The 21464-nt window shown below is 27.2% G+C and overlaps 7 protein-coding genes across 10 annotated transcripts; 3 read left to right on the top strand and 4 right to left on the bottom strand.

The window, feature by feature from the left end:
• Window positions 1-29: 29 nt before the first annotated feature.
• On the top strand, window positions 30-5225 carry LOC122538581 (alpha-mannosidase 2). The gene is made up of 7 exons (XM_043672792.1): window positions 30-646; window positions 751-2105; window positions 2167-2505; window positions 2591-2899; window positions 2976-3507; window positions 3572-3724; window positions 3798-5225. The coding sequence occupies exons 1-7, from the start codon at window positions 518-520 to the stop codon at window positions 4383-4385; spliced, it is 3405 nt and encodes a 1134-aa protein (XP_043528727.1). The 5' UTR covers window positions 30-517; the 3' UTR covers window positions 4386-5225.
• Window positions 4409-6015, bottom strand: LOC122538583 (N-alpha-acetyltransferase 40). The gene is made up of 4 exons (XM_043672795.1): window positions 5876-6015; window positions 5231-5613; window positions 4993-5151; window positions 4409-4523 (listed from the first exon to the last, which is right to left on the bottom strand). The coding sequence occupies exons 1-4, from the start codon at window positions 5879-5881 to the stop codon at window positions 4415-4417; spliced, it is 657 nt and encodes a 218-aa protein (XP_043528730.1). The 5' UTR covers window positions 5882-6015; the 3' UTR covers window positions 4409-4414.
• LOC122538582 (3'-5' ssDNA/RNA exonuclease TatD) lies at window positions 5907-8300 on the top strand. Of its 2 annotated transcripts, none has more exons than XM_043672794.1 (2): window positions 5907-5981; window positions 6893-8300. In XM_043672794.1, the coding sequence occupies exon 2, from the start codon at window positions 6916-6918 to the stop codon at window positions 7849-7851; it is 936 nt and encodes a 311-aa protein (XP_043528729.1). In that variant the 5' UTR covers window positions 5907-5981; window positions 6893-6915; the 3' UTR covers window positions 7852-8300. The 2 variants fall into 2 exon arrangements, with proteins under 2 accessions (XP_043528729.1, XP_043528728.1); XM_043672793.1 differs by lacking the exon at window positions 5907-5981 and adding an exon at window positions 6071-6557.
• A 202-nt stretch (window positions 8301-8502) lies between these two features.
• Window positions 8503-11266, bottom strand: LOC122538611. 3 transcript variants are annotated; one of them, XM_043672845.1, is made up of 6 exons: window positions 11192-11266; window positions 10608-10756; window positions 9774-10530; window positions 9040-9698; window positions 8855-8957; window positions 8503-8750 (listed from the first exon to the last, which is right to left on the bottom strand). In XM_043672845.1, exons 2-6 carry the CDS (start codon window positions 10711-10713, stop codon window positions 8552-8554), a joined length of 1824 nt encoding a protein of 607 aa, XP_043528780.1. In that variant the 5' UTR covers window positions 10714-10756; window positions 11192-11266; the 3' UTR covers window positions 8503-8551. The 3 variants fall into 3 exon arrangements, with proteins under 3 accessions (XP_043528780.1, XP_043528779.1, XP_043528781.1); XM_043672844.1 differs by lacking the exon at window positions 11192-11266 and adding an exon at window positions 10831-10976; XM_043672846.1 differs by lacking the exon at window positions 11192-11266 and adding an exon at window positions 10804-10821.
• Window positions 10978-21344, top strand: LOC122538609. Its single transcript, XM_043672839.1, has 13 exons — window positions 10978-11280; window positions 11467-11635; window positions 11709-12311; window positions 12383-13726; window positions 15101-15247; window positions 15325-16149; window positions 16225-16755; window positions 16832-18031; window positions 18091-18600; window positions 18702-19066; window positions 19139-20706; window positions 20783-21036; window positions 21118-21344. The coding sequence occupies exons 1-13, from the start codon at window positions 11114-11116 to the stop codon at window positions 21283-21285; spliced, it is 7851 nt and encodes a 2616-aa protein (XP_043528774.1). The 5' UTR covers window positions 10978-11113; the 3' UTR covers window positions 21286-21344.
• On the bottom strand, window positions 13746-14476 carry LOC122538617. Its single transcript, XM_043672865.1, has 2 exons — window positions 14030-14476; window positions 13746-13958 (listed from the first exon to the last, which is right to left on the bottom strand). The coding sequence occupies exons 1-2, from the start codon at window positions 14403-14405 to the stop codon at window positions 13750-13752; spliced, it is 585 nt and encodes a 194-aa protein (XP_043528800.1). The 5' UTR covers window positions 14406-14476; the 3' UTR covers window positions 13746-13749.
• LOC122538618 lies at window positions 14406-15094 on the bottom strand. The gene is made up of 3 exons (XM_043672866.1): window positions 14989-15094; window positions 14615-14914; window positions 14406-14547 (listed from the first exon to the last, which is right to left on the bottom strand). The coding sequence occupies exons 1-3, from the start codon at window positions 15058-15060 to the stop codon at window positions 14515-14517; spliced, it is 405 nt and encodes a 134-aa protein (XP_043528801.1). The 5' UTR covers window positions 15061-15094; the 3' UTR covers window positions 14406-14514.
• Window positions 21345-21464: the final 120 nt, after the last annotated feature.

The raw sequence follows: 21464 nt of genomic DNA, 5'->3' as shown, positions 1-21464 counted from the left end.
TTTTATCTTCTTAATTATAATTTGTTTAAAAAATGGTTTTTGTAACCGTGTCTTGTATTATGCGAAAATACATATTACAAATTAGACACGGTGTTTATTATTGAAAAACAGAAGAACACCGTTTACTGCGAAAATTCCACGTTACTTTTTAGCTAACATACAACGTAAACATATGGCGGCAGCTGTAAGCGAATATACGAACGCAAGTCCAATCACGAAGGAATGCTGATGGTTAATGCAAAGTTGATGGATTATTTTGTATGAGTTTTATGTTACACAAATGAAACGATGTTTTATATTTCTTTAACACTTGCTTCTTTTAAATAAACATGTTATTAAAGCAGAGTTAATGTGTAATTTTGAAAATAATAAACGTTCGAACGAGGTTAATTTCGAATTTTTGTATTAAAAAGTCGTCAATATTTCTCTCTCAGAGTTTTAATCAATAGTTTAATTAATTTTGAAATGACAATACATTAATGTATGAAACGACAATATATTAAATAAATGTGTCAAAATGAGGACTAGAAAAATATTGGCATTTCTCAGTGCGGGCTTGATCCTTGCCTGTTGTATTATGATGTATTTAATAATGGATTTAACGATCTTTCCACCTGGTCAAGGATCTAAACTCTCTGTTAAGGATGTAAGTTGTTTAATGATACGTATGTTGCAATTTATTATAATATTGAACGTATAAATTACATTTCTTTATATATAATAAGCAAAAATAACTTGTTCTATGCTCAGAATCAATGGCTGCACTTTGAGAATAGATTAACAAAGTTAGAGAAAGATTTCAATAAGCATCATGAAGTTATGAATGCCCTAAAGGAAGTGGCTGAAGTGAAACATCTCGTGCGTAAAGCCTATTCTGTAAATCATCCCAATCATTCTATATCGTCCAGTTCTTCCCATTTAGGAAAAATACTCAAATGTAATTTTAATATTCAAAAAGTTCCCGAAGTAGACATTCAAATGTTGGAGGTATACAGACAATTGGAGTTTGATAATGTGGATGGTGGAGTGTGGAAACAAGGATGGGACCTCACGTACGATGAGAAACAATGGCATCCGAATAGAAAACTAAAAGTCTTTGTGGTTCCACATTCTCACAATGACCCTGGTTGGCTTAGCACCTTTGAGAAATATTATACATTTCAAACGCAAAATATATTGAACACTATGGTAACAAAATTAGCAGAGGACAGAAGACGTAAATTTATTTGGGCAGAAATATCATTCTTTCAACTTTGGTGGGAAGATCAGTCTAAGATAACGCGTAACTTAGTCAAGCGTTTGATTCATGATGGTCAGTTAGAAATTGTATCAGGTGGTTGGGTCATGCCAGATGAATCCATTTCTCATTGGATCCCTCAGTTAACGCAACTCACAGAGGGACATCAATGGTTAAAATATAATTTAGATTATACACCCAAATCAAGCTGGGCTATTGATCCATTTGGTCTTTCTCCAACTATGCCATATCTATTGAAAAAAGCGGGATTGGAAAATATACTGATACAAAGAGTTCATTATTCAGTTAAAAAAAGATTAGCTAGACAAAAGCAACTTGAGTTTCGTTGGAGGCAGTTGTGGGATAATGATGGATCGACAGAAATCTTTACACATGTAATGCCATTTTATAGTTACGACGTACCACACACTTGTGGCCCAGATCCAAAAATATGTTGCCAATTTGATTTTTATAGACTGCAAAATTTTGGACTAAGTTGTCCATGGAAAATAGCTCCAAGAGCCATAACTAAATCAAATGTTGCAGAAAGAGCTGCCCTCTTACTGGATCAGTATCGTAAGAAAGCTCAACTGTTTAAAACAGATGTGGTATTAGCACCATTAGGAGATGATTTCAGGTATACTCATTTTACTGAGTGGGATGCTCAATATAAAAATTATCAAAAACTTTTTGATTATATGAATCAGAATCAAAAACTGAACGTTCAAATTAAATTCGGAACATTGAGCGATTACTTTGATGCAATTAGGGAAAAACATAATTTAAATGAATTTCCTACTTTATCTGGTGACTTTTTTACATATTCCGATAGAGATGACCATTATTGGAGCGGATATTATACAACAAGGTATTTTCAAATTAAAATTAATCGTAAATTATCAACAACATGTTTATTAAATACGTTTTAGGCCTTTCCACAAACGATTAGATCGTGTATTGTTAAGTTTACTGAGAGCATCGGAAATATTAACTAGTATTGCTTGGACCAAAGGTAATGATAATTTAGTGGAAGGTACTCTTGCACAACGTTTGAGCAAAGCAAGAATGTGGCATTCTTTATTTCAACATCATGATGGTATTACTGGAACTGCCAGAGATGAGGTTGTTATAGATTACGCTAAGAAGATGATAATGGCTTTAAATAATTCTGCACATGTATTGCAACAGTCAACAGTTCATTTGTTGAAAACTCCACAAGAATCTTCTGTTAATATAGATGCTGTATATATTTCACTCGATGAATCTAGGTTTGGGAGAATAATTTATGAATATTTTTTAAAAACAATTATATTTATCCTGAATATGTAAAAGACTCATTTTTTAATACTTTAGATTGCGCCATACCAGTGTAGGAGACAAACATGTAATAATATTAAGGGACGAAAGTCCTTTAAAAAAAGTTATTCTTTATAATTCCATTCCACGACAAAGAACAAAAGTACAGACATTGGTTGTATCTACTCCATTTGTTAAAGTTACTGATCGTATGGGGCAACCAGTGCAATGTCAACTTTCTCCAATCTGGATTGGACCTGCTGCATTAACTGTTGCTAGATATGAGTTATCATTCTTAGTTACCGTACCTGGATTTGGTATTACAACATATATAATTCACGCTTTGCCGAAATCAACGTTTCCACCGTATGTTATTTCATTATTTAGATTATTAAATTGTTAAATTTATTTTCACCGACTTTTTACTATTTATTGTATGCAGGGAAGTGCATGTTGCAAACATAGTTGTTTTTAATACAGACATAAATCTCCCAAAAATACCAGGTTTTAATCAAATTCAAGTAGTACCAAACGCACAAGAATTTTCGATTACGCAACGACCAGAATTATCTGCATCTTTTGGGAAATCAGGTCTTCTGAAAGCTTTAAGAGTCAGTAATACAACAGTCCCTATTCATTTAGAATTTGTCAAATACGGTACCAGAGGTACGGGTAAAGATAAAAGTGGAGCTTACTTATTTTTGCCTGACAAATCAGAACCAGATTTAGTATATATAGATAATAAGTGTATTATACACTTAATAACTGGACCCATTGTATCCAAAGTATTTGTAGAATTTGCACATGTTCGTCACACTTGTATATTGTATAATTCTCCTGGTAGTGATGGACTTGGTTTACACATTCATAATGAAATTAACATATCAGAAACTCAAAATTATGAACTTGCTATGAGACTAAGTACAGACATAGCTTCGGGAGACCAATTCTATACAGATCTAAACGGCCTTAATGTAAGTAACAATGTTTAAAATATATTATTTCAGTAATCATATCTAAGCAATAATTATTATGTAGATGATCAAACGTCAAAGATTTCCAAAGCTTCCTACGCAAGGAAACTATTATCCGATGGCAGCAAGTACATACATAGAAGATAAGAGGTTTAGGTTAACAGTTGTAACAGCACAACCACTAGGTGTAAGTTCTATGGCATCTGGACAAATTGAAGTATGTATTTCATATGTCATTTATTCATATAAAAACATAGTGATATTACAATATATAAAATATTTTTACATAGATAATGCAAGATAGAAGATTACTTCAAGATGATAACAGAGGACTTGGACAAGGCATAACTGATAATTTGTTAACAAATCATATATTCATGTTCGTTCTTGAAAAGAAAAAGTCTTTCTGTACAGCTTCAACGCCACCAACAAATCATCCATCAGGTGTATTGTCATTATATGGTCATTTAGCATCAGAAGAGCTATTGCATCCTATAATTGCAATGCATCCACACAATTCTTTACCTTTTAATTTAAATGCACATTTCTCCCCACTTCGTTATGATTTTCCTGCCGATTTAAGCGTTGTTAGTTTTCGAGTATTTCCTATTCCTGAAGGAGCTGGTAAAGGTATTGGAATGGTTTTACATCAAGCAGCTTTAGATATGTGTTGGAACGACAATTCTTATTTACGTTATTTTAATGTTTCCGAATCTGTAGAGGTTGATTTAACAAAGTTCCTTAATTATATAGATGATTGGGTTATTAGTAAAGCTCCTCTTACATTCCATAATGTAGGGCCATCATTGAAATCGCCTATTGTTAATTTATGTCCACACCAAATATTACCAGTTTTATTTCATAAGATACAATCTTAGGGATAGAGTTTAATAATTTTTTGGACTTATTAAAATGAATTTAAGTTTTTGTTCACTGTTCCACTATCAACGGCCTTACTTAAAATAATATAATCCAATTGATCAGATGTTGACGGACTGGTTTTATCCATCTTGTAGCTGTAAGAATATCAGTTGAAAACAATTATTCAGTGAAAACTATTATTTTTACATACTTCTAAAAATATGAAATACTGTTTGCATATGAAAACTGTTCTTATATAAAATATTTTATACATAATATTTTCTTAATTTAATATCTTAGATTTGTTAGAGCTTTGTTCAAATATTTAATTGATAATTAACGGATATAAATACAAATGTAAAAATACAAAGACACATTCTCATAGTTGTATCAAAAAACAAAATGTATGTTTTTATAGGATCACATTTCAATGCTAGTCGTACTATTACTTTAGAAAATGTAATTTTATACATCTGTACTGTATGTATTCTAAATATTAAAAAAAATGTGTAATAAAGTTGAAAGTATAGATACCTATTTTCCTTGTGTTATTATATAGTTTGAACTTTTTATATCATAATAAAACTATATCTACATATTTATAAAGAATTGTATTCTATTTACCCAAGGGAATAAAAAAATTGCATAGCAGATGGATTATGTTTAAGAACAGTCAGAACTACTTTACGCATTTTGTTTTTTGATGCCATGGATTCAAGTGCAGACATCATAAAATGGCCAAGTCCTTTTCGTCGTACTGCAGATTCCAATTGTATTTCATAACTTAAAAATAGAAGAAAAGATATAAAATGAAGTTGATCATCTTCTGTAACTTGTAAACTAATGACTAAAATCTACATACCAATACAGTACTTCTTCCCTGTAATCTATATCAAACCGAAAATGAGAAAATCCAACAAATTTGTCATTGGAAGTTGCTACTAAATACCAAGCTGTTGGCTCTGTTAATTCTTTTTGCTTGGCAACTGGATCCCAACCCCAATCACTTTGTTCATATAAAGACTTCATATTACGCTCCATAATATCAAATATCCAAAAAATACATTTAGACTGTGCATCTTTGGCTTTTACACAAGAGAGCTCAATAATTTGATTATCTTTTGTCACATACTTATGGAAAAAATTTAGAGATTCTAAGGGATTTTCCACAGAATTTGCTTTATCAACCAAGCTTCTTGCAATAGCTTCTTTTTCAGCCAGAAGTTGACGCCTTGTTTTTCTTTTCTGTCAGAGATTAACTTAATACATATATATTGCAAACTAGAAATAATTATACATAAATAATGTACATAACGTTTTTAGAAAGTAAGATTAAAAATAAAATAACAAGGTTTTACTTAAAACAAGATTAAAAGTAACATTTATTTAACATAATAACTATATTAATATTTCAATTAATGTTTATAATAAAATCTAATGTAACTTGTATGTAATAACGTTAGAAATGTTCTTGAACAACAATAAAAATGTATCATGAAATTCTTACCTTCATAATAATTATATTTCCCGCGTGTATTGTGCAATATAATTTTAGGCTATATTCTTTCTTGTAACAATTACAGTATGAAATTGTATAATTCAGTTTATATAAGGTGAAAGTATCGAAATTATTCTATAATTTTAATATATTTTAATATATTTTTAATTTGTCGGAACATACATAATATTCTTTTACTCGATGTACGCAATAAATCTTGAATTACGAACAAAAATAGGTGTCTTCATTTTATTGCAAAAAATTAAATGTTACATTTGATACATATTGTGTATAATAAAATGAAGTACAAAACAGTTCCGTGGGAAGATTCACACATATAGTCTGTTACAGTAACAGCTTGTATGATTCAACAGTACCAAAAGTTCATATGTTTCGCTTTAAATCAACTTATTGAAAGGATTGAATGTGTAGTATAAGGTGCAAGAGTGGTATTGTGTGTTACTGTACGACCAAGCACCGTGCATGTGTAATGCTCTTGTATTAACTTAAAAAAAAAGACATTTTAGAAGAAGAAAACTACAAATTTGTTGATAAAATATCTTTATATGTATATATATACATAACTATATTATTCCAAGTGATTATATACATCGTCTATAAAAATACGAATTTTGACATCTTAGATTAATTGGAGACAGTTCAATTGGTTCAATGCATGTTGTATTTTATTGTTAGTATCCACACGAAATATCTATATTTTATTATTTACTATAAATTTGTAATTATATTGCACGTGTTTTCGTTTAATTCTTTATGTTTATATTACAATCACCGTGGTTAAGTAATACAATCACCTATCATATATTCTTTTGTTTTCTTTGTATTCATTACTTCAATATGTACATATATATACACATGTTGATTAAAGATAAACTTATTAATAGAAAGTGCATGCAATAAAATTTAATATGTATCATCTTTTTTTTTAATATTTTATGTTTATATTCATGTATCTTTGAAAATGGACAATATATATCTTCAATAATTATTATTATTTTATTTCAGATAGTGCAGTAAAATATTGAGGAATGGCTGAAAATACTACTGCATCGAATGCAGAGGAAAAAACTATTTCCTCGGCTATGACACAGTGTTATGAGAATTATATTATAGTCGATGTTGGTGCCAATCTTACTAATAAAAAGTATAGCAGAGATTTAGATAGTGTAATTCAAAGAGCAAAGGATGCAGGAGTACAAAAGATTATGGTAACAGGCGCAAGTATCCGTTCTAGTAAAGAAGCATTAAGATTAACTAGGATATATCCTGGTACTCTTTATTCCACCGCTGGTGTGCATCCTCATGATGCAAAATCATGGGAAAATCCTGACACTTTACAAGAACTTGAAAGCATAGCTAATAATCCAGAATGTGTAGCAATAGGGGAATGCGGTTTAGATTATAGTCGTGACTTTTCTGACCCTGAGACACAACGTGCTGTATTTCACAAACAAGTGGAACTTGCATGTCAATTAACTAAGCCACTTATAATACATGAAAGAGGTGCTCAGACAGACGTTCTAGAAGTTCTGAATCACTATAAAAGTTGCTTACCACCAGTCTTAATCCATTCATTTATTGGAACTGCAAAGGAAGCACAAATTTATTTAGATCATGGTTTTTACCTAGGAATTACAGGATATTTGTGTAAAGATAAATCTGATAGTGGAATAAGACAGCTATTAGAAAAAAGACTTGCACCTTTAGACAGAATATTAGTAGAAACAGATGCTCCATTCATGTATCCTAATACTAGAGCCAGTAAATTACCTGTACACGTTAAAGATGCTCTAACTGAACGATCCATGACATTTCTTCATCGTTATTGTACTTTCCAGCGTAATGAACCATGTGCCTTACCAGCAATAGTAGAAATGGTAGCAGCATTTATGCAAATTACCCCAGAAGAAGTTGCCTTAGCTACTGCTTTCAATGCTTTAAAATTATTTGGTCTAAATCAGTGATATTAATGATCATTTTTTATTAAAAAATGGTGCTACTGGGTGCTATTTGATATTTTAATTGTTCTATTATCAATATATTCTCTTTCTATATTTAAAAGCATTATTTGTGTTTTTCTAAATATGTCTTTCATAACAATTTCAAGTTACACATACACATATACACACGCGCGAACACACACACACACACACACACACACAAAGCTTATCAACAATTGTAGAAGAATAAGTATATCATAAAACTTTGTTTATACATTAATGATTATTATCGTCAGAATATATGTTACTTATATTTATATTATTTTTATGCAAAAATATTCATCAATGCATATAAAATATTTTACCTACAATATAATAAAAATTTTGTAGAGATATGTATGAAATATATAGAATCTGAAATCATACATTTTAATTGTTGATGTTATAAATATTTTCATATAAATAAATTGTTACATAAATGAAAAATTCATTGTAAACATTTTTCTAAATTTAAAAAAAAATCCCAATTTTAATAACATTAATAACATTTTTTATTTTTGTTAAAAATAATTTGCTTTAATATATTACTAAAATATATTTTAAAATATTTATTTAAAGTTAAAAAATGTCACTATGAAGTATGAAAAATGACTGTTTCTTATTTTTAAGAATATTTTACATTTTATTTTTTTTACAAATTTATGAATTACTATCATTTTTAATTTTACTGCTTCAATTTTATGATATTCTGAATATGTAATATCCTTTCTTCATTGGAAAACTGTCTCCACAAATATGGATTTATAACAAAGGAATGGAATCCTGACAATGTTTCTATTGCTTTTAATTGTATTTTGACTGTAGATAATAAATTCCTTTTGTTAATAGAATATGCCTTTATTGGAAAAGCAAAAAAGAGAATTCTGTAACAAAATAAGTATCACATATATCATAGATATTTAAATAATTTATTATTATTATTTGATTAATAGATTAAATATTAAGTTGCTTTAATATTATTTCTTACTTGCTACATTCTGATAGTGATACTAGCTCTTCAACAAATATAATGTTATCATAATTACTGATATTCATAAAAGAGCCATCTGGTTGTATGACAACAACATAATCTGAAATAATAAAATTTAAAAGTTTAAACCTAAAGATCATTGTTATTAGTGTTCAATTATAAATATTCATAAGTTGTTTTACCAACAAATTCGCCAAATTTTGTTTTTAAACCACTTTTCATATATTCAATACCTCCAACAACTTCTTTTAAACTATTCATTAAATAAGGTACTTCGTAATACTCATGTTCCATTTTAATTTGGTTTAATTTATTTTCATCTGGCATAAATCCTTTATATTCAGGATAAAGTAGTTTAACACACCAATATAATCTTAATATAGTTAATGTAATATCTTTTCCAAAAAGAACTGAATTTTTTTCATAAAAGAATTTATTATATAATGTGAAAGCCTTTTCTATTAATTCTGGATGATAAGAGTTTAGTGAAAGTAAACAAAAAACAGTAAATACTGTATTATATATTGAACAGTCTAAATTGATCATAAAATTTTGTAACATTCTGCTTACTACAGTTTCCCAATTGTTTGGCATATAATCAGCAATAATAAAACCTTTAATAAATGTATCTATATCATTGATAGAACATCTTTCTAATATATTTATATCTTTAAGACATTTTTCTATTAAACAATCTAATAATGAAATATTGCTATAATGCATATTATTTAAATGCTTTAATATGATTAAATTTTGGTGGAAAGTAATATTGCTGCTTAATACAAAAGATAATTGAGAACATAATTTATCTATTAGTTTTTCATTATAGAATTCCATTTCTCTAGAAAAAAAAGAAACATTCGAAATAATAGAAATGTTTGTATTATACAAGTAATTTTAATTATATAATACTTACGAGTCCAAAACCTTTTTAGAAATACAACGAAGTAAATATTCAATTTTATCAAAATTTAACATTCTATAATTAGTTAGTATCATGTTTTGTATATAAATCAAAAGTTGTTTAGAGAATGAATCCAATTTTGGTAAACTATATATTGCATCAAAAATTGTTATTACATTATTTAAATTTATTTTTTCATGATTATTACATAAAATCATAAGTATTTGTCTTTTTACTTTGAAATCATTGATCATAGAACAAAACTTAAGTACTTGCAACAAATTGGTACTATCAGAATTAAGTTCTATTTCAGCTTGGTGTTTAAAAACATGACGTAATGCATGAAGTAAAGATTCAGACAAAGGTGAGGTTTTTTCTATTTTGTATAACATATTATATAGAATCATTATTTGTCCAACTGTTAAATTATTCAAGGAAACGCGTATCATTTGAAAGAGTGATTGTATTAATAGACTGTCAGTTGGAACATTGAAAAATAATAAAACTTGTAAAATATTTATAGTATCATATCTGCTTAAAGATTTGATATCTTTCAATATCACTTTGCAGATATTTTCAAATACTTCAGAATTTGTGACGATCTTAGGATCCAATTTTTTACTCTTTTGGAAGTTTTCGTATAAAGCATTGACAGCTTTAACAGCAACTTTTGCATTTATGTTCTTATAATCCTGTTCAATATTTCTCATAATAATTTCAATATCCAAAATCTCATTATTTTTCAGTAAATTTTTAGCAACTGGAACACCTGCAAAATGTATGATATATATATATATATTATATGTAATATATAAATATTATAAAAACAATTTTTTAGCTTCTTACCATAGTTTGATACTGTACTAAAATTTGATGTAATAGTCCATTTAAGGAACATTCTTAAATCTGTTTTACTAATTAATTTTCTAACAACCTTATTCATTGTATACATATCTTTTACTCATTATAAAAAAAATTTGTGACAATTTAGGCATCTAAAAGTATAAATTAATCATTAATATGAAATACTGTAAGAACATACCAGAGGATATGTTTTGGTTAATCTAACCTGATTGATTTTTAATGATTTATAAAATATAGTCAATTATATATCATTTTAGTAATAATGGAAAATTATTTTTTAATATGATATTATTTTTAAATAATAACAAATTACGAGATATCTTAACTCTTAGTGTATGTGTGTGTGTATGTGTGTGTATATATATATATATAAACTTTTCTTAAATCAAACTTCATTATCATAAAGGTTAGTTGTCAACATATGCATGATGTATGGCTGAAATGTTTTGTGCACTGTTTATTTTTTACAGTAAGTAGATTTTAAAAAGATGTCAAGAGAAGAAAAAACGTTAGAGTTAAAAAAATGCATTTTATCAAAATTATGGTATACATCTCTTATTATTTACCAAAGAAATGATGATAAATCTATTTTTTCACAATACAGCAATAATGCTGTAGATTTTGTTGAATCAGACACTCTAATCACAGATTTAATGTAAGTATAATGAAATTTTATATGTTAAACTTGTTTTATTCTATATTTATATTAAAAAATATTTGCTAAAATTTGTTAAAAAATATTGTAAAATAAATTTTACAATATATGTACTTAAAACTATCTGAATATTTTTTTCAAATATTTAATACAAGTAATAATTTTTTTTATTACATATTTCTTTAGTCATTCTCAGACTGAAAATCAGCACCAATGGATAACTTATACATTGTTACATAAACTTTTTAATAATATGTATAAGAAAACAACAAAACATGTAGAAAAACAACAAAATTATATTCAAATGATATATGCTTTGCGATTATATAAAAATGTAACAATACATTTACAACAGGTATTTGAATTAATGTATATAAATTCATTTTGTAGTTTCATAATCTATATATTTGCATCTATGCATTTTACAGGAATTATTAACGATTTATAAAAATACCTTACAACAAATAAATTCAGAAGGTTTTGAAGAAATACAGAATAAATATTTTATACTTTTGAAACAAAACGTTTATAATAATCCATTTGTTACATGTTGGATTCTTAATGAATTATTGTTAACTTATTCTGAAACATCAGCTAATATTATTTGTACTTTACAAGATTTTTATTTTTTACTGCTAAAAGAATTAATGGAATTTGAATTATCTAAACAGAGATTGATCAGTGACAATTATTTTGGATGTATATTATGTATTATATCAAAAATGAATATTATTAAGTTTAATGATTCTACATTGCCAGAATGGTTTTTCCCTATGATATTGAAGACAAAAGATATTCAAGATATTGAATTTGCGTTGTATTCAAGGACAAATCATCAATTTTTTAAAAAATGGTGTACTTTTCTTAGTGAGTTTTATGTACATTCCAAATTTAATAACAATTTGAATTATATATTAAGAATTCGGAAAATATTATTCCATTTCTCTTCTACGTCTGCCACTACTTTAAATAAAAATAATCTTATACAAAGAATAAATAATACCAAATTACATTGGATCACAGATATTTTGGTAGGTGACACTCTATAAATTTCTGTATAAAATCTTATAAAATATTTGTATCTAATATTGTTATTTTTTAGGACATGTGTTACATTTTAATGATAAATGAACTATATGATGATGTATCATTAATATTATCTTGTACATTATTAAAACAATTTTGGCCAGCTTTATTATTTAAAGTTTTGTATGAATATTCACAAGAAGAAATATTTTTAAATGATACAGAAAAAGATTTTGATTTCATATGTAATTCAGTCAAATTTTTAATACCTAAATGTAATTTTGATGTATTATGTGATCCTGCATTGAATGAATTACAAAATATACTATGGAAAAATGTGAAAATTTTAAAATACATCTTAAGTTTTATAAGAGATGTTAAAACAGATGATTTAAATCAAATTCAAGTTTATGAGACACCAAAGATAACTAACGTTGAACAAAAAATTTCTACAAAGCGGATATTCGATCTTTTACAACATTTTGATACTCTTTTAGTTCTAAAAATGACGACAAACATATGTGAACAAAATTGTGAAAAAATAAGAAATTTATTAAAAGATATTTGCGAACCAGAAAATGTTTTCATAGCATATTATAGTGTTATAAGTGCTTTAAAGGCAATTTTGTTGTGCAATAATTATGACACAAGGCAATCTATTATATCAAAATACTTTTCTGATATGGATCATTACATAAAGATATTATTTCCACTTACTCTACGTATGCAAATAATAAAAGATATATTTTGTTTACTTTTTTTACGATATGAAGACTTCGATCATAATTCAAAAAATTATGATACACATGAACAACTAAAATTTGAAAATAAATGGATGAAGCAACAGTTAGGAGGTTTTATTTGTAATAAATATGCTGTGAGAGACATATTATTTCACTTGGTAGATATTATGTTAGCAACAGAAATTGCAGTCAGAGAAATGAAAAATAAAAATGAATGTACAGAAGAGATGGAACAAATTCAAAAAGATATTGCTTCTATCAATTCAGCAATATTAGATGCTAGATGGAGACTTGAACTTTATACAACTTTGGAATTTATTAAAAATATTGATATGAAAGATGAAAATAAAAATTACTCATCCAAGTTTAAAACTAAACATTTATTAGATGGAAAGTTAATTTCTAATCGTCCTACAGAAAACATATTTTTTTATCAGGATGGTAATGTTTTGAATGAAACAAAAACAAGATCTAATAGTAGTTCTGAATCAGAACTAGTACATAATACTAAATGGCGAAAACGTACAAAAAATGTATCATTAACAACAGATGATAAAATAACTAAAGATGTTACTCATAAACCATTGTTTGTAAATTTTATGCTAGCAACAAAAGAAAGCTTAATTATTAGATGTTTATGGAAAAATGATTATGCAAAAGCACAAGATATCATAGAGGTAATCCAAATAGTATAATATATTTATATATTTTTTATTTCAGCCCCCAATTTTTCATATATATCTTCTTCAAATATAGTAGGTTCATATGTAATAGGTTCTCTTTCTTCTTCTTTTTTTATTTGGATTTGTCTGAGTACACCAGGAGGATTATTTGCATAATATTGTTTTGCAAATAATATTCTTTTTTTTGGAAAACAAAATTTAAAACGGAAACACCAACAACACCAGCCTGTAGAATAATAGATATTCATGTATTTGAAATTATTTTTACTTAATGAAATCTTTAATAATATAATTTACCTTTATGACACCAACAAGGAATTGCAACACATACATAAATCAGAAACCAAACTTTAATAATTAGATATATTTTCTGTAGTAGTCTTTTAACAATAGGTTTATCTTTCTGTTGTTCATAATTGTATATTAAACAATTTAATGGTTTAATATTAAATTCTCCAGTTATGTTTGTACAATTTTTAAAATCAATTAACTTTTCTAATACTTCCTTAGGATGTTCCTTTAGTTTTTCCTCGTCGGTAAAATTTACAGTTTTATTAGAATATATATATTTTTCTATTTGTTCTTCATATTCTTTTTTGAACTGATTATAATCATAAGCCTCTTCACCTGGTTCTGTATCAGTATATTTAGTATCTTCTTCCTCTACAAACATGTTGTTTGTAGAAATTGATCTTTTATTTTTATTGATATTAGAAACAATATTAGTTATTTTTGAAAAAGAAAAATTATTTTGTTTATCATATTTTCTTCGAAACAATTCCTTATATAAATCTTGAATGTTTGCCTTTTATAATCTGAAAGTAAATATTAATGGAGCTACATTTTATCACCATCTATTGTTTATCAATTATTAGTAAACACTTTGTCAAGATCTTCTTTAAAACCAGCGATAAATGGAATATTATTTTCCTCTACATTATAAGTTTCCCATGTATTTGATTCTGGATGAAAGAATATATTTGTATACTGTATTTTATTCATAATTTCACGTTTATTATAATTGTCTACATATGAATGTAGTGGTTCATATCTACTTTCATTTTCTGTATAAAGGTTTAAATTCATTAAATCCTTAGATTTTATCATTTCATTTTCACTTTCTTCATCATAATCCTTATTATCAGATGCAATCTCAAATACTTTCTTATCTTGTGAATTGATCTATGCAGAAAAAGATTAATAAAAAAAAGAAAAATCATAATAATATCAATTATAATAAAATATCAATACTTAACTCTATGCAGTGGTAACGATGAAACAGAAGTAGCCCATAACAACCATATAGTTAACATTTTTGGAGATAACATATTTGATTAATGTTTATATTAATATATTCTTATTTTCAAGATATACAATATGAAGAATACTCAGCTAAATGGGGAAGTGCAATTTTCCAAAGCATTACACGCATTTAGAGAAAATGTATATCAACAAGCCGACACATTGAAAAATGAAAATCAATCTCCAGAAAACTTGCAATCTTCTACATTAGAGGTATATTGTAACAATTAATTAATATTAGCATAAGAATATAGAGCAGTATTTCATCTTGCAGTTATTATATTTTACAGAATATAAGGCTAGTTACACAAGAGAGTATAAATTCCTCTAGACAAACTAGTCAATTTGAAACTTTTTTGGTATCTCAAGAAATAAATTTGCGAATACTTTCTACAGAAATTCTTAACGATAACGAAATATTAACAATGAGTGCATTAGATTTGGCTATAACCATGAGTCAAATTTACCCAATTTCACAGAATCTTTGTGAAATTGCAATGAAATATCTAAAGTTATGTAAAACATTTGACAATACTGAATATGTATATTTCTTTCATAAATTTTGTCAATTGTTATATGAAAAGAAAGATATGGTTTCTATAGAGGATATACTCTATGATGCAAAAATTGCTTTATGCATAAAAGAATGTAAAGAAAAGGATATCTTTTGGACTGATATTATGATTAATCATCATGAATTTAAAGAATCACAGGCAAATAAAGATACAATCAATAGAATATTAAAAGATAGTAATTATTTATCTGGTTTTAAAATACTTAGCAAAATAATAACAGTTGCTTATGGATCTAAAAAATATATGCAAAATATGTGTTCTCACTTACAACTTTTACACTCAATTATTCCAACTGAGCATACGATATTTACAATTTCTGATTTATTAAAAATTCCATTACATTATTATTTTGGTTATCAAATATTTGAACTTAAAGTTGAACCACAAAAGCTTGAAGCAATTGCGCATGATTTGCAAATTAATTTATCATATAGTATTCTTACCAATGCTTGTCCTAAATTTTTGTATGAAGAGGATACAAATATTGTCACTAATAAAGAAAATGGATGCATTGTTTTGAACAAAGCTTTGAATAAAGCGGTATGTATCAAAAATTTTCAGAATTTTACATAATAAATTAGAGAAACTAAATATTAATAATATTTTAATTTATAGGATTTAAGTTACAAACTTCAAGGGCCAAATCAATGTGTTTCAGAGATATTATCAGAAATTTTGCAAATTTTGCACGACTTAAACTTGAATCAGTCTCGTTTAAATCCTGATGTTTGTAAAACTATTTCAAACTATTCTGAAATTCAATCTGTATTAAGAAAAACATCACGTCTTGCAAGCTTAGATTTGAGTGAGTTATCTATGGGTGATGAAACATTAATATTTCTTTTGAATACATGGAATTTGATGTTTCTGCACACCACTTTAACTGTTTGGGGAAATCATCCACCTTTTAACAGTTTACAACATGCCATTTCTTTAATGTCAATTGGTTATTTAATTGGTGATTTGGGTCTAGTAACACTTGCTGCACTTAGATCAAAATTGTTAAATAATATAATGTTAGATAATAAATTCTTTATACAAGTTGAAGAACTTAATGAACCAGCATGGCAAGATTTGGACATTATTCATGATCCAAGAGTAATTTTCGTAATGGCTAATGAATTTTTAGGGACACCACGTATACAAGTAAGCTTTTTCTTGTAAATTATTTATTGATAATATTTATGTATTTATATAGTTTTATCAACATTTATATTTATAGGTTTGTAACACAAAATCATTAGATGAAGATTTAACAAATGCTTTCCATGAATATCTAAATTATTACTCTTGTGAAGAATCGACTCAAAGTACAGAAATACAAAAGATAATATTACTCCCAAAAATTGTAGAACAATATCAAATTTCTATTTCGCAGAGTTCGAAAAATAATTCAAGTAGCAACAGTGGAACTCTATTTTCAATAAATGATTATTTTAAATCCTTTAATGAAGATGTGACTATAGAGTATATGCCACTTTCTTACTCGTATAATGTAATATTAAAATATTCAAATTATTCCAATACATTAATACATTATTCCAATAAACAAATTAATCAATGTAAGATTAGTTGGAAAAATTATAGTATAAGATCAAATTTATTACAATACCTAGAAAGTCAATGTTGGGTTGTTTCTTATCTTTTGCAAAGGATAAATAATGAAAATCCTACTATTTTAAAAAACAGCTGTGATAACTTGAAATGTACTGCATGCCTTGAAAATCTTTTAACATCAAAGGAAGCAAAGGAACTGAAATTATTATTTGATAATAATCAGACTCTGGCAGTCATTTTCGAGGCGATATCGACACAAAAACTATGGTCTCATTTTGAGTTTATGTTAAAAGGAGATGAATGGGACTCTTGTTTGAGACTTGTAAATGCTTTACCAGCTCATATTACATTAAATAGTGAGTTGCAATGTTTCAGAGATAAAGTTCTCAGCCACATCATTTCAAAACAGAATACTGCATTTAATACACAAATATTGGAATATTTATATCAAATCAAAGATGTATATATATTAAGTCAGACGGTATTGTACAATGTTAATAAGTGGCATATAAATATTTGTGAAAATGCATTACTTTATACAGTACATCACGTAGATAATTACAAATTACCCATACACTGTAAATCACAATTGAACGAAATCTTACACAGAGTGTTAATTTTCCATAAAATGCTCCCATATTGTATAATTAAATCCAATGAAACTTGGTATGATATTGCTTATTGTACAGAAAAAGTTAACCCATTGCAAATTATCAAATCACTGATCAATGCAGATAAATTTGAATTCTGTTTAGAATGGATGGAATGTCAAGCATTTTCTTTAGAAATACATCCGTCTGTAACACAAGATTTCTTAATTGGTCTTTTAAGAAGTGAATCTCAAAATTTTAAACAAACTTTAAAGGTAAGATATCAAAATTAATATTATAAGTAATAATATCAATAATGTATCATTTTTTCTAGTTTTTTCAGGCTTTACCTTTAGATCAGTCAGTTAAACTCAGCAAAACGGTTTTAAAGAAATTAGAGTCTATTGACTCATTGAGATTTATTTGCACTTATTTATTACAGTATTGTAAAGCAACAGAAACTATAAAATATAGACAAACTTTACTAGGAATTGACATTTTAAGTATGCTAAGTATCCAAGAGAGACCATTATATATTCATCTTATTAAAGAGCCATTATTAATGTTGGAACAGTTGCTAATGAATTGCAAATTTGAAAATATTCAAAGGATATTAAATAGAATTCAAGAGAAATTAGATCAAACGAATATGTCAAGAAGTAACTTTGACAAAATTATAAGATTCTATGCCCAAAAGTCATTGGACTGTCGCGTATCTTTACAATGTGAATCTATTGAAAATAAGTCAAAAAATGTGCAAAATTCTGCTTCAGAAGTAGAAAATGCTGAGTTTATTATGCCTATAGTAGTTCCTACCAAAGAACAATGGATACCTAATGATAAGGTATTTAAAAATTATGTGCATTTATTTTTTTTTATCATTACTGTCTTGTTAATTTGTAATGTTTGAGATTGATTGGGAGCTAAATACATTTTGTTTAATAGGCCAGGGAATGTAGTTGTTGCAAAAACGTCATATTTTCGATGTTTAATAGACGACATCATTGTCGTAGATGTGGTCGTGTTATTTGTGCAACATGTTCTCAGCATCGCATGCAAGTATCTGGTTATCCACCCTCTGTACTTGTTCGCGTATGCAACGACTGTAAACAACAGACTGCATTACAAATGCATACTTTTCAAGGAGCACAGTCCACTTCAAGTAGTGAAATATTTGATTATTGGCGATTGACAAGAGACCAGAAACATAATGAAACTATCAGAGAAGAATTTTCATTTGAATATGCTCCAAATATTTCTTTATGTTTAGCTATTTTAAATTTACATTCCGAACATCAAACATACATCAGGTAATGATAATTTATAGATATCATTTAATACAACTTTCATGTGAAGACATTTAACAAAATGTATATTTGTAGTTTTCTGTTGGATTGTTGTGACGAAATGAAACGTCTTTTACAACCAGTTAGTGGTGGAAAAGTAAATCCTGAAGTTGACCACATGGTTATTATTAAAATGATACGTTCTTTACTAGTAGCTGCGAAAGTTAAATGCGCCAAGCTTGGTCTCAATACCGGATTAGTTCATTGCGATCGTTTCCTATCGCAAGTGGATCTTATTGCAAGTCTTGTTCAATTTGATTGCTTACATTTAATACCGTCTGATAATCTACATGATCGTACTTTAAGAAAATTGAGAGATCTTTTAATTGAAAAAGAACAATGGACACTTGCTTTAGATATAAGTACCAAAGCAGGTCTGGATACACACGGAGTTTGGGCAAGTTGGGGTAAAGCATGTTTAAAAATGGGATATTTTGATCAAGCACGAGAAAAATTTTTTCATTGCCTTGATAAAATACAGTCCGAAAATTTTGACGATTGGGTAATTCTGTCATATCCAAAGGAATCGGAAATTCCAAGCGAAAGTGAAACTCAAAAGTTAATAAACGAAAGTGATAAGAACAAAGAAATTAAAATGGACGAATTGAATTCAAAGAGGGCAGAATTTTCAAAATATCGCCCATTAAAAGACCCACCATTACTTATAGATATCTTACAAATATTGGACAATTTGAGCATATACGCACAGATTCCTCATCAGTATAAGTTCAATACCTCGCAAGAAATGTTAAATTTTGAAAGTTTTAAAATTTCCAGTCAAAGACAGCTTAGTGGTAAAAATACATCTGCAACGGCACGAAATATTTACTATCATGAAAGTATTTATTATTTATCAACTTATGGAAGTTATAACTCAATTTTGGAATTTTTCTTAAAACATGAGGAATTTGATAAATGTCTTACCTTTACTTTGGAAAATAATTTAGAACCCGACTTATTTTTCAATTCAATTTATTTATATTGTTTAAAAAATGGAAGCATTGACAGACTTCATGAAGCAATGATAAATAAGGATTCAAACTTACTAATTTGGAAAAAATACCTAATATATATTTGTCACAATTTAGAAAAAAGGCAATATTTGAATATTTTATATCATTTGCAACTTTTTATGAAAGATTTTATACGCGCTGCAATGACTTGTATCCGTTTTTATCTTAATAACGTAAGTAACTATTCAGATTTAAATGCAAAAGTGACTTTCTTACTCGACGCCCAAAAGCATTTGGAATCTGAATTGCAAATTGAGACTTTAAATCATAAAAAAAAACGAAGAGGTTCTGTGCATAGTAATCAAGGAATTCTAATCATGGAAATGGAACCATCAGAGATAGATAAACACATAAATACAATTTCTCGACAAATGGAAATCACAAAGTTTCTGACAAACTGTGAAAAGGAGGGAAGAGCTCCCATTCAATTTTTAAACCTGTTCCCAAAAAAGGACTTTAATAGTTCATCTAATTTAGAAATACCAACTTTATTTGGTGATCAACAACAGAAAATCAACTTAGCTGTTTTAGCCATTCTGTGCGGACAAAACATTGAAGAAGGATTTGGCATAGCATTCAGAATAATGCAAGGTCTTTCAATTTATATATAGTTTATACTATGTAAATACTTTGCAACTTGTTTATCTAAACAATGCTATTATTCCAGATTATAATTTATCACAGCAAAAAGTGTATTCTTTAACTGGTCACATTTTGGCAGAGAAAAACAATATTTCTGCAATAGAACAATTAATCAAATGTTGTCATACATCTGGAATTGCAAATTCATACATTATTTCAGATCATGTATTAACTCATTGTGTAAAGTTGTTGTTAACTCATTTACATGATGGAACTAACTCACTTTTAAAGAATGATATTTACAATCTTATTAAATTAATAACCAATATTGATCTTAAAGTAAGATAAAAGATTATATATGTACATATATATAATTTTTTGAATTTTTGCAATGGAATTTTTTAACCTTTTTGTTTTCAGATAAACGCGTATATCGAATGCAAGCAATTAAAAGCAGCATATCTATTAGCCGTCAAATATTCAAGGGCACAAGATATAAGAAAAATCTTGAAAGAATCTGATAGACTTGGTCAAAATGCTATTAAAGCAATATGTATAAAATGGCTCCAACAAGAGCCAAAATTATAATTTTAGGGTAGCAAGACTAAGTAAAAGTGCAATATTTCTCTTTTTCTTTTTTTTTTTTTTTTTTTTTTTTTTAAAATAAAAAAGGGAAAAAATTTTTTTTTTTTTTTTTTTTTTTTTTATTAAAATAGAATATTTTTATAAAAATTTCCATAGAATATTTTTAAAAAACTTTATTTTTA

Source organism: Frieseomelitta varia, unplaced genomic scaffold (genome assembly GCF_011392965.1).
Source record: "Frieseomelitta varia isolate USP_RPSP 00005682 unplaced genomic scaffold, Fvar_1.2 scaffold_168, whole genome shotgun sequence".
NCBI lineage: Eukaryota > Metazoa > Arthropoda > Insecta > Hymenoptera > Apidae > Frieseomelitta > Frieseomelitta varia.
Note: the sequence above shows the minus strand (reverse complement) of the source record. Positions and strands in the feature narration are given on the sequence as shown.

Excerpts from the sequence above, each read along its gene's own strand:
- LOC122538618 (XM_043672866.1), bottom strand. The coding sequence starts at position 15,060 with ATGTTATCTCCAAAAATGTTAACTATATGGTTGTTATGGGCTACTTCT. Across the intron at positions 14,915-14,988 it reads CATCGTTACCACTGCATAGA|ATCAATTCACAAGATAAGAA; the intron begins GTTAAGTATTGA and ends TTTTCTGCATAG. Across the intron at positions 14,548-14,614 it reads TTAAAGAAGATCTTGACAAA|ATTATAAAAGGCAAACATTC; the intron begins GTGTTTACTAAT and ends ATTTACTTTCAG.
- LOC122538617 (XM_043672865.1), bottom strand. The coding sequence starts at position 14,405 with ATGTTTGTAGAGGAAGAAGATACTAAATATACTGATACAGAACCAGGT. Across the intron at positions 13,959-14,029 it reads TCCTTGTTGGTGTCATAAAG|GCTGGTGTTGTTGGTGTTTC; the intron begins GTAAATTATATT and ends ATTATTCTACAG.
- LOC122538583 (XM_043672795.1), bottom strand. Across the intron at positions 5,152-5,230 it reads AGGGAAGAAGTACTGTATTG|TTATGAAATACAATTGGAAT; the intron begins GTATGTAGATTT and ends TCTATTTTTAAG. Across the intron at positions 4,524-4,992 it reads CAATTTTTTTATTCCCTTGG|CTACAAGATGGATAAAACCA; the intron begins GTAAATAGAATA and ends ATATTCTTACAG.
- LOC122538582 (XM_043672794.1), top strand. The coding sequence starts at position 6,916 with ATGGCTGAAAATACTACTGCATCGAATGCAGAGGAAAAAACTATTTCC.
- LOC122538581 (XM_043672792.1), top strand. The coding sequence starts at position 518 with ATGAGGACTAGAAAAATATTGGCATTTCTCAGTGCGGGCTTGATCCTT. Across the intron at positions 2,106-2,166 it reads AGCGGATATTATACAACAAG|GCCTTTCCACAAACGATTAG; the intron begins GTATTTTCAAAT and ends AATACGTTTTAG. Across the intron at positions 3,725-3,797 it reads TGGCATCTGGACAAATTGAA|ATAATGCAAGATAGAAGATT; the intron begins GTATGTATTTCA and ends ATTTTTACATAG.
- LOC122538609 (XM_043672839.1), top strand. The coding sequence starts at position 11,114 with ATGTCAAGAGAAGAAAAAACGTTAGAGTTAAAAAAATGCATTTTATCA. Across the intron at positions 11,636-11,708 it reads TAACAATACATTTACAACAG|GAATTATTAACGATTTATAA; the intron begins GTATTTGAATTA and ends TGCATTTTACAG. Across the intron at positions 15,248-15,324 it reads TGCAATCTTCTACATTAGAG|AATATAAGGCTAGTTACACA; the intron begins GTATATTGTAAC and ends TATATTTTACAG.
- LOC122538611 (XM_043672845.1), bottom strand. The coding sequence starts at position 10,713 with ATGTATACAATGAATAAGGTTGTTAGAAAATTAATTAGTAAAACAGAT. Across the intron at positions 10,531-10,607 it reads TAGTACAGTATCAAACTATG|GTGTTCCAGTTGCTAAAAAT; the intron begins GTAAGAAGCTAA and ends TACATTTTGCAG. Across the intron at positions 8,958-9,039 it reads AAAATTTGGCGAATTTGTTG|ATTATGTTGTTGTCATACAA; the intron begins GTAAAACAACTT and ends TTATTATTTCAG.